Source organism: Salvelinus alpinus, chromosome 1, assembly GCF_045679555.1.
Source record: "Salvelinus alpinus chromosome 1, SLU_Salpinus.1, whole genome shotgun sequence".
Taxonomy (NCBI): domain Eukaryota; kingdom Metazoa; phylum Chordata; class Actinopteri; order Salmoniformes; family Salmonidae; genus Salvelinus; species Salvelinus alpinus.
In genome coordinates, this window is record NC_092086.1 from 74,130,261 (window position 1) to 74,147,502 (window position 17,242).

At 41.5% G+C, this 17,242-nt stretch overlaps 1 protein-coding gene across 1 annotated transcript in view; it reads left to right on the plus strand.

Annotated features, from left to right (window-relative positions):
• The first annotated feature begins 1,210 nt into the window (after positions 1–1,210).
• Positions 1,211–17,242, plus strand: part of LOC139530286 (ubiquitin carboxyl-terminal hydrolase 2-like) — a 43,270-nt gene continuing 27,238 nt past the window's right edge. The window contains exons 1-2 of the mRNA XM_071326541.1: positions 1,211–1,415; positions 2,285–2,882. Of these exons, the coding sequence (XP_071182642.1) occupies positions 2,340–2,882 (543 nt within the window). The 5' untranslated portion in view covers positions 1,211–1,415; positions 2,285–2,339. The remainder of the gene's footprint in view (positions 1,416–2,284; positions 2,883–17,242) is intronic.

The window sequence follows — 17,242 nt, forward strand, 5'->3', positions numbered from 1 at the left end:
GATAATGCACGGCCATATGTCACAAGGATATGTACACAATTCCTGGAAGTGGAAAATGTCCCAGTTCTTCCATGGCCTGCATACTCACCAGCCATGTCACCCATTGAGCATATTTGGTATGCTCTAGATCAACAACAAAAAAATGGTGTAGAAAAGTATTTAGTATTTTGAAAATACAAATTACAGTACATTGAAAATGCAAAATACAAGATGAAGTGTAGTTCAAACCAGTGTCAAACTACAAAATACTCAGAAGTAATTAAAATACGTATTTCAAATACATGTATCGGAAATATTGCCCATCTCTGGCTGCCTCAGACCACTGGTAGAACAGCTAACTGGGTCGTTAGATGCTTTTTTTGCACTCCCATGTAATTTATACACAAAAGATCTCCAATAAACAAAGAATCACATGGTTTATCCGCCTCTCTGTTAACACAGATAACTTCAGAACAAAGTTGACTACAAACACAATTGAAACAAACAAGAGATATATAAAAAAAATGCTTCAAATTAAAACCGAGATGACTTCGTTAAATAATAAATACAGTAGGCGATAGGCCTTTTTCAATCATATTGAAATACATGTAATGTTCAATCAACTGAGTATTTTACTACTTGTATAGGTTACTGTCTGTAGTTTGTCTCAATATATTTCATGTGTAGCCTAAAAAGTGGGCAATGATGTGCCAAATCTTGATTTAGTGCATTATTATAGTGGGTGTAAGCATTATAATATTTGCAACCATAGGTGATATCTTTCTAGCAGCTGATCCTTCGTCATTTTTGTGGAATAATTCTAATGCTTAACTAAGATTTGAATGGAGAAAGCTGATACGAGAGCAGCGGTGTTTTTTGGAAAATAGGGTGCTTGCCACAGGGCAGCTGTAACAGCATAGTGTCGCCAGCGATAAGGATAGCAGACTGCACAATAAATAACGAATATTGGTAGCCATCTAGATGTTACCGTGGTAGAGTCTACTCAATAGGGAGAACATGAATGGCAACAACATCGGGACACAGTGTCCTCCTTTGTTTTGTAAACCTAAATTCAATCGCTGTCGGGAACTGGGCACAGAACAGTATGCAGAAACACAGGGCTAGAGAAGAGAAGTAGATGAATAGGGCCACACCAGTACCATAGGTGGCACTATAAGCACCTTAAATTGGTTGCTATCTGCCAATACAAATTTGAAGAAGAAGAAAAAGAAGAAGAAATAGACCTCACCTACCTGTTACATGCATTCATGCTCCGTACACTGCGCGCAAGGACATTGCAACTTTATCCCTATCTGGATTGAAAGCGGAGTATAGAATAAATAATGTGCAGATATAGTTAAGGCCAAAATAAATGTTGGTTTGACATCGACACAGAAGATACATGTTTTGGACACTCCAGAAAAGTGCCTTCGAAGGTGAGAGATAACGTACTTCTATATAGCCTACTGTACAGTAATAGCTCATTGCGATGATGTAACGTTAACTGGCTTAGAGTAAATCGAACGTTGGTTACCGACTGGATTTAAACCTGGTTCCATGTAAAAGGACATTGGTGGACAAGACAACTACTGTTGCTATTGTACTTTTTACCCCCCCCCCCCTCCCAATGAGGCTTTCTTTCTTGTCTTTCAGATTGTTTATAGCAACGACATGACTACAGCAACAGGTGTTTTTTGTAGTTTATTTGATTAATGCATTAGTAACATTCACATTGGAAGCCAGTGGATTTCCTTGTCAGCCTTGTAACGTTATTTATGTAGCCTATCAAATGTGCACATTTGTGCCTACCAGCATAACAAGGTTCTCATAACATTGCATTGGTTGTCTTGAATATCATAACCAGAGGGGTGACACTGAGACTTTCATATTGTGTGTGTGTGTGTGTGTGTGTGTGTGTGTGTGTGTGTGTGTGTGTGTGTGTGTGTGTGTGTGTGTAATGCATGCATGCATGCATGTATCTGTAATGTATCAGTGTGTGTGTGTGCATATGAGTGTGTTCACGTGATCTGTATGTGTGTGTTTTTGTGTCATGTTTTCCATTCTCCTTTAGGGGGGGCCTATGTGTGTGTCAGTGAGATTTGGACTCGTCTGTGTGTGTGTGTGTCTTTTGTGTGTAGCACGTAAAGTGTGTATCTTCCACATGTATCCAATACACATCTGTTCAAAACAGCAGATCTGATTTTAGATGGAAGCTGACAGCTCTATTGGCTGCATCTTGTGGGGAGGTCCAACTCCTTTACCTCGGACCAGTACTTGATGCTCTTCCTTCCTTGCTCTCTTCCAGTCTGCGTATCCATCCCTGTTGTATCATTCCCTGTGGCTGACCTCTCTGCTCCAGCATGTCTCGAGTGTCCTCCACCCCCAGGTACAGCCCCAGCTCCAACCCCCTGGGCTACTACAGCGCTTACGAGCCCACCATGAGCTACCCCCGTAGGGGATCAGAGCTTCTCCACCTCGGGTTCCCATCTTCCTCCATGTACGCCATCTCCACCTCCAGGAACCTGGGCCTCACCAGCCCCAGCCACAACCACAGAGGGACAGAGAGGGGGAGAGCCCAGCTACCCCTCCCCAGGATCGAGGTCCCCCAGGCAAGTCGGCGCAGTGAAAGCTTCAGCCGAGCCCTGGGGGCCACCAACAAATGGTGGCCGGTTGGGGAGCGTATTAACACCAATGGGGGTAGTAGGGGTCTCTCGCCAACTCGTCCAGGGTACCTTATGGTGTCCACCTCGCCCTTGTCGCGCCGGCATCGCTTGGTCAGCCAGTCGGCCCTCACCCAGGACCTGGCCTCCATGGGGCTGTCGGACCAGCAGCCCTGCCCTGCCATCAGAGGACGGAGTCCAGCCAGAGCTGACTACTATAGCTTTCCCTACTGGGTCTCTGAGGTGAGTTAGTGGGACGGAAGTACTGTACATACTATATGCATAGTTCTATACATAGTTCTATGCATAGTTGAATGGTGGGTGAAGGAGAGTGAGTGAGACATACTGATACCATTATTCGTTAAAAGAATAAAATGTTATATACTGTGAGAGGCTGAGCTGATCTGTAGTTGATTCATAGTGCCTTCAAAGGTAGACTCAGCAATATGACGTACAATTGAAGTCAGAAGTTTACATACACCTTAGCCAAATACATTTCAACTCAGTTTTTCACAATTCCTGACATTTAATCCTAGTAAAAATTCCTTGTCTTAGGTCAGTTAGGATCATCACTTTATTTTAAGAATGTGAAATGTCAGAATAATAGTAGAGAGAATGATTTATTTCAGCTTTTATTGCTTTCATCACATTCCCAGTGGGTCAGAAGTTTACATACACTCAATTCGTATTTGGTAGCATTGCCTTTAAATTGTTTAACTTGGGTCAAATGTTTTTGGTAGAGGACATTTCTCCAAAAAGTACGATCATTGTCCCCATGTGCAGTTGCAAACCGTAGTCTGGCTCTTTTTTTGTCCTTAAACAATTGTTGGAAAAATTACTTGTGTCATGCACAAAGTAGATATACTGACTTGCCAAAACTATAGTTTGTTAACAAGAAATTTGTGGAGTGGTTGAAAAAATAGTTTTAATGACTCCAACCTAAGTGTACGTAAACTTCCGACTTCAACTGTAGATTCCTAAAGTAAACAGCAATAGTGGATCAATTTCCACAACAACTACGAGTGTGGAAGCTCAATGTGTTAAATGTGTCCGGATTCCCTATGCCTGCGCTATATTCAAATGCCAGGCTAAATATGATAATAACACAACAACAACTGATGGCAGTAGCTAACTAGCCAGCTAACCTCTGTAGCTAGCAAGCAATGCTAAAGTGATTGCAAACTGGTTAGCATAACTCTAGCCAAACAAACATATTTTTTTCAAAATATTAGCCAGCTGGCTAGCATTTATGAGGCCAGCAAACACATTCCTCACACACTAGGAATGTATTCCCTCTAACGTTAGAATGAAAAGATAGCCTAGTGATTAGAGCGTTGGACTAGTAGAATCCCCAAGCTGACAAGGTCAAAATCTGTCATTCTGCCCCTGAACAAGGCAGTTAACCCACTGTTCCTAGGCCGTCATTGAAAGTAAGAATTTGTTCTTAACTGACTTGCTTAGTTAAATAAAGGTGCCTCGGCCCAAAACACAAGTTTTCTGGAGACTTGTGGGAGGAGTCCTGATGACGTCGCCCACTGTATGCGCTTTCGGTAACCTGATTGCGTCCAGACTGAGGAGAAACCCGCACACAGTGCATCCCTGACCACCTTCTGAAGTGGTCAGCCAGATCTGAACACAATCAGACCACAGTGACTTTTGTGTATCTAGACCTGTCTTTTCAATGTGGTATTCTGATAGCAGAAGTCACATGTAAGTGTCAAGTGTAGACACAACCTAGGCTCTCAAGACACAGGGCTGGTGGTAAAAGCACACAAGGACATTGAGGTGAAATAATTTAGGTATTTGTTCAATACTCACTGTAGACCACTTGATGGCATCCTTGCCTATGTCCAACAGAGAGGGCAAAGAAATACTATCTTTGACAATATAGTACCAAAGTGGTAGAGACCAGAGAGCACTGAACAACTTGAAACCTTCACACAAAACTTTCATTGACACAAACGTAATACTTTGAGTTATGTGCATTTGCGCATGTCTCTCAAGTTAGGATTCAACCCTGCATTCTAAGAAACAGCAGGGTTGATGACTGTTCAGCCGCACATTTAAAAATCTCCTGAAAAGAATTACAGTCAATTGCATTTTTATTCACCTCACTGTCAGCAATTGTACTCACAGTGTGACCTCTGGAGGTGCCACTACTATGAGAATGACAACAAGACTGAGATCCATATGTAGGCATTCAGCCTCTGCCATAACCAAACTCACTTATTAGTCATCATAGATTGTATTTATTCAGGGTTTTATACAGCCTTTTCAATGTTTCAGTGAAATGAGTTGTGACCTTTATGTCCTAAATAAGTTTAGTTGGTTTCAAATAATTAAAAAAATGGAAGGGAGGACTGGCCTTATTCATAGTAGTGATGGGGGAAAAAATCTATAGTTACATCGGGATATTATCTTTGATGATATATTTTATTGTTTTGACAATATTGCAATATTTTTCCTTCATAGCTTGTCATCCATCTTTTTTTGAAAGATAGAGAGCCTATTTGTTTTCAGCCATTTTATTTCCATGACTGATCAAAACTAATTTACTCATGGCTCTCTTGCCCCTCTGCAGCAGACAGACATATGGTGAGCAATATGTTTGGACCATGGACTCGTAATAAAATCACAGTATTGAATAGCGATACATATAGAATCGTGAGAATCGCAATACATATCGTATCGGCACCTAAGTATCGTGATAATATCGTATCGTGAGGTCCCTGGCAATGCCCAGCTCTAATTCCCATTTACAACACCATGTCTTAGCCTTTTCCATTTGGTTTTATTGAATGTATGATTTAGCCTTGATGGGAGAATGTAGTGGTAAAATATAGGTTGATGAACCCTGAGCACTGTGGGTAAACCCTAAATGCAAACCCCCCCCCACTAATGTAAGAGGTGGAAGAAGCCAAACCACAAAATAAGTTGTGTCTACATCATTGGTTATTAAGTGTATGTTGTTTGTTTCTCAGTTTCTCAGTATCATCATCCTAGATGAGAGTAGACTTATGACTATCCATATCTTCTGAGTGGCAAATGTGAGTCATGTAGCCTGATCTACTGATGTGCTGTCTTGTTTGTTTGCCAGGGTGATGATGCCTCATCTAGCAATAGTAGGGTAGGTTTCCCTAGAAGGGCTTTTCCCACAGAGGCTTCCCTGGAGTCGTGGATATGTCCTGAATGACACCCTATTCCCTATATAGCGCACTATTCACCAGGGCTCTGGTCAAAATAAGTGCACTACGAAAGGAATAGGGTGCCATTTGAGATGCAGACCATGTGATGTATTGAGTAATACCAGGAATATTAGTCATGACTTTGGTGTTCTTTCTCTCTGATGTGAGCAGAGAGAGAGTGGGTGTGATATTTCAGAGTGTATGACTGTGGGTGAGAATGTCTTTTCAATTCTGTGAATGTATTCTAATGTTTATGTAGGTTTGTTTGTGTCAATATTATTGTGTGTATGTGGAAGTTTGCATTTCAGTTTTATGGCTTACATAGCATGTGCACTACCGGTCAAAAGTTTTAGAACACCTACTCATTTAAGGGTTTTTCTTTATTTTGCTATTTTCTACATTGTAGAATAATAGTGAAGACATCAAAGCTATGAAATAACACATGGAATCATGTAGTAACCAAAAAAGTGTTAAATAAATCAAAATATATTTTATATTTGAGATTCTTCAAAGTAGCCACCCTTTGCCTTGATGACAGCTTTGCACATTCTTGGCATTCTCTCAATCAGCTTCATTCCAGCTTCCTGGAATGCATTTCACTTAACAACTGTGCCTTCTTAAAGGCTTTTAAGCCAATCAGTTGTGTTTTTAGCCAATCAGTTGTGTTGTGACAATGTAGGGGGTATACAGAAGATAGCCCTATTTGGTAAAAGACCATATTATGGCAAGAACAGCTCAAGTAAGCAAAGAGAAACAATAGTCCATCATTACTTTAAGACACGAAGGTCAGTCAATGTGGAACATTTTAAGAACTTTTAAGTTTCTTTAAAGTTTCTTCAAGTGCAGTTGCAAAAACCATCAATCGCTAAGATGAAACTGGCTCTCATGATGACCGCCACAAGAATGGAAGACCCAGAGTTACCTCTGCTGCAGAGGATAGGTTCATTCGAGTTACCAACCTCAGAAATTGCAGCCCAAATAAATGCTTCACGGAGTTCAAGTAACAGACACATCTCAACATAATTTGTTCAGAGGAGACTGTGAATCAGGCCTTTGTGGTCAAATTGCTGTAAAGAAGCAACTACTAAAGGACACCAGTAAGAAGAAGAGACTTGCTTGGGCCAAGAAACATGAGCAATGGGCGTTAGACCAGTGGAAATTTGTCATTTTGGTCTGGAGTCCAAATTGGAGATTTTTGGTTCTAACCGCCATGTCTTTGTGAGGCGCGGTGTGGGTGAATGGATGATCTCGGCATGTGGATTTCCCACCGTAAAGCATGGAGGAGGAGGTGTTATGATGTGGGGGTGCTTTGCTGGTGACACTGTTGGTGATTTTATTTAGAATTCAAGGCACACTTAACCAGCATGGCTACCACAGCATTCTGCAGCAATACGCCATCCCATCTGGTTTGGGCTTAGTGGGACTATCATTTTGTTTTTTAACAGGACAATGACCCAACACACCTCCAGGCGGTGTATGGGCTATTTTACCAAGAAGAAGAGTGATGGAGTGCTGCATCAGATGACCTGGCCTCAACAATCTCCGACCTCAACCAAATTGAGATGGTTTGGGATGAATCGGACTGCAGAGTGAAGGAAAAGCAGCCAACAAGTGCTCAGCATATATGGGAACTCCTTCCAGACTATTGGAAAAGCATTCCAGGTGAAGCTGGTTGAGAGAATGCCAAGAGTGTGCAAAGATGTCATCAAGGAAAGGGTGACTATTTGAAGAATCTCAAATATAATGCTATATGTGCTATTTCATAGTTTTGATGTCTTCACTATTATTCTACAATGTAGAAAATAGTAAAAATAAAGAAAAACCCTTGAGTGAGTAAGTGTTCTAAAACCTTTGACCGGTAGTGTATGTGTGGTCAATTGAATTGTTTTTAATGCATTTCTGTAATGTTTCTGATTTTACAGCCATTCTTGGAAACCTTTATTAGTAATAAGACACATCCTAGCTTTACTGTTTCCAGAGAGACACAGCTCCTCTTCCTTTTCCTTCACTGAGAAGTACTGAGACCATGGGCATGTTCATTAGGCACCAAATAGAATAAACCGACTGAAATGAACTGTGGGCACTACTTGGACTTGTCCAATGAGAGAGGCTCATTTCCGTTTACATTTTAAAACGTTTCTATTGTTTGCCCTAATGAATACGACCCAGGATTTTGTAGGTAATGTAATTGTCCCCAAAATAAATAGTTTCCATGCTAACTTTTATCAGAAATCTATTCAGTACCCACTGCTGGCTCTAAAATATCCTTGTTAAATTGATCTTGAATGGAACTCTGCCATTTGAGTATTTTAGCCTTCCTCACCCAGAGAGCTCTTTCCTGGAGTGACACAGTGATTGTGGAATGCGGTCAGGCTGAAACTGTCCTGGTATAGTATATTGGCGAGGTGAGGTGACATCGGGAGGGAGAGAACCGGCGGGTTGAAATGTGTGCCTTGAATCACAACCAGGTTTGTGTGTGTGTGTGTGTGTGTGTGTGTGTGTGTGTGTGTGTGTGTGTGTGTGTGTGTGTGTGTGTGTGTGTGTGTGTGTGTGTGTGTGACAGATGTGTGTGTGTGTGTGTGTGTGTGATAGATATATATATATATATATATATATATATATCTATCAAGGACATCTCACTTACGACAGATGTCATCTACCATCCACCCATCCAATCATACCTGATTCATCATCAAAGTACATGATGGAGTTACGTGGCTGTGACATTGGACTCTGCCCAACACACGCTTAATGGCTCTGGGCCACCCAGCAATAGGCTGTTAACTTCACCTGTCTCCCTAATGTTCTGTACAGAGCTGTAAGGTTTACAAGGACGCTATCAAATCAAGGCTACAATTGCTGCTGTCCTCTGCGCTTTTCTGTGTCACGCTAGCTATATAGATTGATGTCAGGGCCGATGAGTCCTCCTAGGATGACGGCGTCTAGTCTAACCAGCTCATTCATTGTTCCTGTGTCCGTGTGTGTGCGTGACCATTTACCTGCTCTTTGATGTAAATGTCCACCTCTGACAGAACCCAGAGCGACCAGAGACTGGTGAGGTCCATGTGGGTTCTAGCACGTATACAAGGAACTGCCCAGACACTTCAGTCCTCTCGCTGTCCGGCTTTCCTTCTTACAAGGAACCATTTGTGTTTACCCGACTCTTAGAAATAAGGGTACAGTTAGGGTACAAATTGTTCCCTGACGTACAAAAAGATAGATCAAAATACACGATGTACCTTCCGAGGTACACATAATGATCTCACATGGTACTGTTCGGTACCTTTTTTTTTAGGTTACATGTGTGGATAATCTAGTATAATGGAACATTTTTGTACCCAATATTTTGAATGTAAAAGGTACAGTCATGACATTCTACGGTGAAGGTACATTTCTGTTTTCCAGGGTACGAACATATATTTTGTGAACCCTTAATACTCTCAATACCCACCATAAGGTACAATGATGAACTTTTGCCACTTGAAATTAGCTAACGGCTTTGTCACTGTGGTGCTATCCTAAAAGGAAGATTTGTACTATAATCATGATCATATTTCCCAGCATGCTGTACTGCAGGTAGATTTTTTTTTAGAACTGTTTTAAGTATCTAAACGAATTGAACAACCATGTCATGGGTGGTAACTCTACAATTTACTCAAAGGCAAGGCACACTGGGAAATTATATTGGCGGTGTGGCTTAGTGGGGGCGTTGCTTTCAGTTAGTTATTTTTGTCCACCTTTGAGTGGAAGTGTGGTACCAGTTTTAAGTGGTCTATGGTAGAGGTACATTTTTGCCACTTACAAGGAACAAGTGGCTCTGTCACTGTGATGGCACTCTATAAAGGCTAAGTGTACTTTATCTAAAGGCACGCTTTTGTACATGTGGACTATATGTAAGAAAGGTACTATCTGAGGTATGAACTGGGGTGCAATTATGTTCCTATAAAAAAGGTACAAAGGACGTATCTTACAGGGTACAACTACAGTGACAAGCTTTTGTAGCCCATTAAGAACAAATCTAAGCCTTTGTTTCTAGGAGTGTAGTGTTTACTTGGAAATTATCTGGTAACCACTTTATTGCCTCATTATTACCTGCTTAAATTCCTTTTAAATTGCAGTGGGATTCAGTGAAACAAGTAGGAAATAAACCACTTGGTTTCAGGTAGTTCAACATTTTCTTAATAAGCACCAGAAAGTACTCTAACTTTCTATATTGCCTTTTCTTTGTCTTTCTCTCTATTTTGCCTCTCTCTGTTTCACACTCTCTCTTATCTCTCTCTCTCGCGCTCTGTTTCTCCATAAAAAAATGCTATGAAGCAGGAAGATCATATTAGCAGAGACTATGTATTGCCATGTTCTCTAAGTTGAACATTACGTCATGAAGTCAAAACAATAGTTTAGATGCATGAGGCGCCCTAAAGCTGGCCTATTGGCTGGCAGCAACGGCACTGGCACTCACCAACCAATCAGAACCCCAGGACCACAACCAGCTAATGTTCCACCTTAAAGTGTGGTATTGTGGGAGATGACTCAGAAGCGATAGAGGTAATTGACAGCTGGCTGGGAGCGGAGAGCAGAGTGTGGGTGGTGGTGATGATGTCAGAAGACCCTGTCAGGAACTCTGGGGCTGCGTCTCAAATGGAAACATATTCCCTATATCAAGGTTCCCCAACTGGTGGCCAAGCGTAGTTTTATTTGGCTCCCCAAGATTTATTTTTATTTTCCAGGAAATCAGTTCCAAGTGATTTTAATTTTGGAAATAGATAGACATAGAGTGCCTTTAGAAAGTATTCACACCCCTTGACATGTTCCACATTTTGTTGTGTTACAGCTTGAATATAAAATAGATTAAATGTAGATTTTTTGGGTCACTGGCCCCAGAATGTCAAACTGGAAAAAGCAATGAAAAAATAAAAATCAGAAATGTCTTGAGTCAATAATTATTCAACCTCTTTGTTATGGCAAGCCGAAATAAGTTAAGGAATAAAAATGTGCTTAACAAGTCACATAATAAGGTGCATGGACTCTGTGTGCAGTAAAAGTGTTATAGCCTCAATAATAGTCTCTGTACTCTTTAATCGAGCAGTAAATTTCAAACACAGTTTCAACCACAAAAACCAGGGAGGTTTTCCAATGGCTCGCAAAGAAGTGCTGTTATTGGTAGATGGATAAAAAAGAAGGCAGACATGGAATACTCCTTTGAGCATGGTGAAGTTATTAATTACAATTTGGATGGTGTATCAATATACCCAGTCACTACAAAGATACAAGCATCCTTCCTAACTCAGTTGCCGGAGAGGAAGGAATCCGCTCAGGGATTTCACCATGAGGCCAATGGTGATTTTAAACAGCTAAAGAGTTGAATGGCTGTGAGAGGAGAAAACTGAAGATGGATCAACATTGTAGTTACTAACCTAAATGACAAAGTGAAAAGAAGGAAGTCTGTACAGAATGCAAATATTCCATAACATGCATCCTGTTTGCAATAAGGCACTAAAGTAATAATTCATTTTTTTTTGACAAAGCAGTTAACCCTTTTATTCCGGACAAATTATGTTTGGGGCAAATCCAACATAACACATTACTGAGTACTACTCTCTATATTTTCAAGCATAGCGGTGGCTGCATCATGTTATGGGTATGCTTTCAGTCGTTAAGGACTGGGGAGTTTTTCAGGATAAAAAATTAATGGAATGGACCAAGGAGCTCTCTAAACAGGTCAGGCACAAAGTTGTGGAGAAGTACAGATCAGGGTTGGGTTATAAAAAAATATCCTAATTTTTGAACATCCCAAGGAACACCATTAAATCCCTTATTAAAAAATAGAAAGAATATGGCACCACAACAAACCTGCCAAGAGAGGGCCACCCACCAAAACTCACGGACCAGGCAAGGAGGGCATTAATCAGAGAGGCAACAAAGAGACCAAAAATGACCCTGAAGGAGCTGAAAAGCTCCACAGCAGAGATTGGAGTATCTGTCCATAGGACCATTTTAAGCCGTACACTCCACAGAGCTGGGCTTTATGGAAGAGAGGCCAGAAAAAATACATTGCTTAAAGAAGAAAATAAGCAGACACGTTTGGTGTTCGCCAAAAGGCATGTGGGAGACTCTCCAAATATATGGAAGAAGGTACTCTGGTCAGATACGGCTAAAATTTAGCTTTTTGGCCATCAAGGAAAACGCTATGTCTGGTGCAAACCCAACACCTCTCATAACCCTGAGAACACCATCCCCACAGTGAAGCATGGTGGTGGCAGCATCATGCTGTGGGGATGTTTTTCATCGGCAGGGACTTGGGAAACTGGTCAGAATTGAAGGAATGATGAATGGCGCTGAGTACATGAAAATTCTTGAGGGAGGCCTGTTTCAGTCTTCCAGAGATTTGAGACTGGGACGAAGGTTCACCTTCCAGCAGGACAATGACCCTAAGCATACACCTAAAGCAACACTCAAGTGGTTTAAGGGGAAATATTTAAATGTCTTGGAATGGCCCAGTCAAAGCCCAGACCTCAATCCAATTGAGAATCTGTGGTATGACTTGAAGATTACTGTAAACCAGCAGAACCCATCCAACTTGAAGGAGCTGGAGCAGTTTTGCCTTGAAGAATGGGCAAAAATCTCAGTGGCTAGATGTGCCAAGCTTATAGAGACATACCCCAAGAGACTTGCAGCTGTGATTGCTGCAAAAGGTGTCTCTACAAAGTGTTGACTTTAGGGGGCTGAATAGTTATGCATGCTCAAGTTCTGTTTTTTATGTCTTATTTCTTGTATATTTCACACACAAAAAAAATATTTAGCATCTTCAAATTGGTAGGCATGTTGTGTAAATCAAATGATAAATTTTGGGGGGGTTTGTATTTTAATTCCAGGTTGTAGGGCAACAAAATAGAAAAAATGCCAAGGGGGATGAAGACTTTTGCAAGCCACTGTACTGATCTAATTAGTAGTTTTGTTTATTTTTTAACATCTTTCTAAAATAAATGCTGCCCCACCATTTGAGATCACTACCGAAACACACACATTAAAATACTGTAGAATAATTGTGACTTAAGCCACACCCCAACAAATATCACCAGGTGATGGGATTGCACCGCTCTCCAGCATGACCACATGGTGACTATTCTCTCTGTAAACTTCAGTAAATATATATACAGTGGGGAGAACAAGTATTTGATACACTGCCGATTTTGCAGGTTTTCCTACTTACAAAGCATGTAGAGGTCTGTAATTTTTATCATAGGTACACTTCAACTGTGAGAGACGGAATTTAAAACAAAAATCCAGAAAATCACATTGTATGATTTTTAAGTAATTAATTCGCATTTTATTGCATGACATAAGTATTTGATACATCAGAAAAGCAGAACTTAATATTTGGTACAGAAACCTTTGTTTGCAATTACAGAGATCATACGTTTCCTGTAGTTCTTGACCAGGTTTGCACACACTGCAGCAGGGATTTTGGCCCACTCCTCCATACAGACCTTCTCCAGATCCTTCAGGTTTCGGGGCTGTCGCTGGGCAATACGGACTTTCAGCTCCCTCCAAAGATTTTCTATTGGGTTCAGGTCTGGAGACTGGCTAGGCCACTCCAGGACCTTGAGATGCTTCTTACGGAGCCACTCCTTAGTTGCCCTGGCTGCGTGTTTCGGGTCGTTGTCATGCTGGAAGACCCAGCCACGACCTATCTTCAATGCTCTTACTGAGGGAAGGAGGTTGTTGGCCAAGATCTCGCGATGCATGGCCCCATCCATCCTCCCCTCAATACGGTGCAGTCATCCTGTCCCCTTTGCAGAAAAGCATCCCCAAAGAATGATGTTTCCACCTCCAAGCTTCACGGTTAGGATGGTGTTCTTGGGGTTGTACTAATCCTTCTTCTTCCTCCAAACACGGCGAGTGGAGTTTAGACCAAAAAGCTCTATTTTTGTCTCATCAGACCACATGACCTTCTCCAATTCCTCCTCTGGATCATCCAGATGGTCATTGGCAAACTTCAGACGGGCCTGGACATGCGCTGGCTTGAGCAGGGGGACCTTGCGTGCGCTGCAGGATTTTAATCCATGACGGCGTAGTGTGTTACTAATGGTTTTCTTTGAGACTGTGGTCCCAGCTCTCTTCAGGTCATTAACCAGGTCCTGCCGTGTAGTTCTGGGCTGATCCCTCACCTTCCTCATGATCATTGATGCCCCACGAGGTGAGATCTTGCATGGAGCCCCAGACCGAGGGTGATTGACCGTCATCTTGAACTTCTTCCATTTTCTAATAATTGCGCCAACAGTTGTTGCCTTCTCACCAAGCTGCTTACCTATTGTCCTGTAGCCCATCCCAGCCTTGTGCAGGTCTACAATTTTATCCCTGATGTCCTTACACAGCTCTCTGGTCTTGGCCATTGTGGAGAGGTTGGAGTCTGTTTGATTGAGTGGGTGGACAGGTGTCTTTTATACAGGTAACGAGTTCAAACAGGTGCAGTTAATACAGGTAATGAGTGGAGAACAGGAGGGCTTCTTAAAGAAAAACTAACAGGTCTGTGAGAGCCGGAATTCTTACTGGTTGGTAGGTGATCAAATACTTATGTCATGCAATAAAATGCGAATTAATTACTTAAAAATCATACAATGTGATTTTCTGGATTTTTGTTTTAAATTCCGTCTCTCACAGTTGAAGTGTACCTATGATAAAAATTACAGACCTCTACATGCTTTGTAAGTAGGAAAACCTGCAAAATCGGCAGTGTATCAAATACTTGTTCTCCCCACTGTATATATGTGTGTGTGTGTGTGTGTGTGTGTGTGTGTGTGTGTGTGTGTGTGTGTGTGTGTGTGTGTGTGTGTGTGTGTGTGTGTGTGTGTGTGTGTGTGTGTGTGTGTGTGTGTGTGTGTGTGTGTGTGTGTGTGTGTGTGTATATGTAAACTTTTTATATATATATATATATATATACATACACACACACACACACACACAGTTGAAGTCAGAAGTTTACATACACTTAGTTAGGTTTTCAACCACTCCACAAATTTCTTGTTAACAAACTATAGTTTTGGCAAGTCGGTTAGGACATTTACTTTGTGCATGACACAAGTAATTTTTCCAACAATTGTTTACAGACAGACTATTTCACTTATAATTCACTGTATCACAATTCCAGTGGGTCAGAAGTTTACATACACTAAGTTGACTGTGCCTTTAAACAGCTTGGAAAATTCCAGAAAATGATGTCATCACTTTAGAAGCTTCTGATGGGCTAATTGACATCATTTGAGTCAATTGGAGGTGTACCTGTGGATGTATTTCAAGGCCTACCTTCAAACACACTGCCTCTTTGCTTGACATCATGGGAAAATCAAAAGAAATCAGCCAACACCTCAGAAAAAAAATGGTAGACCTCCACAAGTCTGGTTCATCCTTGGGAGCAATTTCCAAACGCCCGAAGGTACCACGTTCATCTGTAATAACAATAGTACGCAAGTATAAACACCATGGGACCACGCAGCCGTCATACCGCTCTGATCAAAGAAAGTAGAACTGTTTGGCCATAATGACCATCTTTATGTTTGGAGGAGAAAGGGGGAAGCTTGCAAGCCAAAAAACACCATCCCAACCGTGAAGCATAGGGGTGGCAGCATCATGTTGTGGGGGTACTTTGCTGCAGGAGGGACTGGTGCACTTCACAAAATAGATGGTATCATGAGGCAGGAAAATTATGTGGATATATTGAAGCAACATCTCAAGACTAAAGCTTGGTTGCAAATGGGTCTTCCAAGTGGACAATGACCCCAAGCATACTTCCAAAGTTGTGGCAAAATGGCTTAAGGACAACAAAGTCAAGGTATTGGAGTAGCCATCACAAAGCCCTGACCTCAATCCTATAGAAAATGTGTGGGCAGAACGGAAAAAGCATGTGCAAGCAAGGAAGCCTACAAACCTGACTCAGTTACACCAGCTCTGTCAGGAGGAATGGGCAAAAATTCAGCCAACTTATTGTGGGAAGCTTGGAGAAGCCTACCCGAAATGGTTGACCCAAGTTAAACAATTTAAAGGCAATGCTACCAAATACTAATTCAGTGTATGTAAACTTCTGACCCATTGGGAATGTGATGAAAGAAATACAAGCTGAAATAAATCATTCTCTCTACTATTATTCTGACATTTCACATTCTTAAAATAAAGTGGTGGTCCTAACTGACCTAAGACAAGGAATTTTTACTAGGATTAAATGTCAGGAATTGTGAAAAACTGAGTTTAAATGTATTTGGCTAAGGTGTATGTAAACTTCTGACTTCAACTGTATATACTGTATTCTACACCATCTACTGCATCTTGCCTATGCTGTTCGGCCATCGCTCATCCATATATTTATATGTACATATTCTTATTCATCCCTTTACATTTGTGTGTATAAGGTAGTCGCTGTGAATTTTAGATCACTTGTTAGATATTACAGCAGTGTTGGAACTAGAAGCACAAGCATTTCGCTACACTCACATTAACTTCTGCTAACCATGTGTATGTGACCAATACAATTTGATTTGATATAGAAAGAGCATGGAACTAAAGCATGGACTGTGTACATTCACATATGACTGACACAATGCCACATAAGACATAAACATTCTGCTTGGCATCAACACGATGTGAAACAAGAGATCTGTTGTTTTACTCCTGCTGAGTCTCATTTCATTGAGTGACCAAAAGCTCTTGGGTAATGTCCTACACTTTGGCCACAAACTGACCGGGTACCCATGCCCAATGCTGTTGCTGTGCCCAACGTAACGGTGCCACTGTGTCAGTCTTATGTGAATGTACACAGTCCATACTCTAGTTCCATGTTTTACTCAATATGTTTAGGCCACTATAGGCTATTTCTATACCTACATTGTATTTGAGTTCCCTTTCCTCCACTTCCCCACACAGGTGCGTCCACAATGGCACCCTATACCCTACACAGTGCACTCCTTTTGACCAGGACCCCTACACAGTGCACTGCCTTTGACCAGAGATCTATGGGCCCTGGTCAAAAGAAGGGTGCAATGTAGGGAATAGGTTGCAATATCAGACACAGCCAGGGCCTTAACACCTTGAGGCCATAAGAAAGTTCAGCTCAGTGGGGGGAAGAACATGTTGGTCAGACCATGTTTACTGTAAGTGAGCCTGTGTTGCTGAAAAGACCAGAGGTACTTTGTCACTTGAATTGCTACATGAAGGGACATTACAGGACATTTTCTACAGCCAACTCCTCAGAGTGTCTATGTGTGTGCTTGGCCCAGGACGCAAGCTCCTGTATGAGCTCTTCCTTCCTCCAATGTAGGTAGAGCTCTACCTTCCTCCACTGGAGGTAGAGCTCTTCCTTCCTCCACTGTAGGTAGAGCTCTTCTTTCCTCCACTGTAGGTAGAGCTCTTCCTTTCTCCACTGTAGGT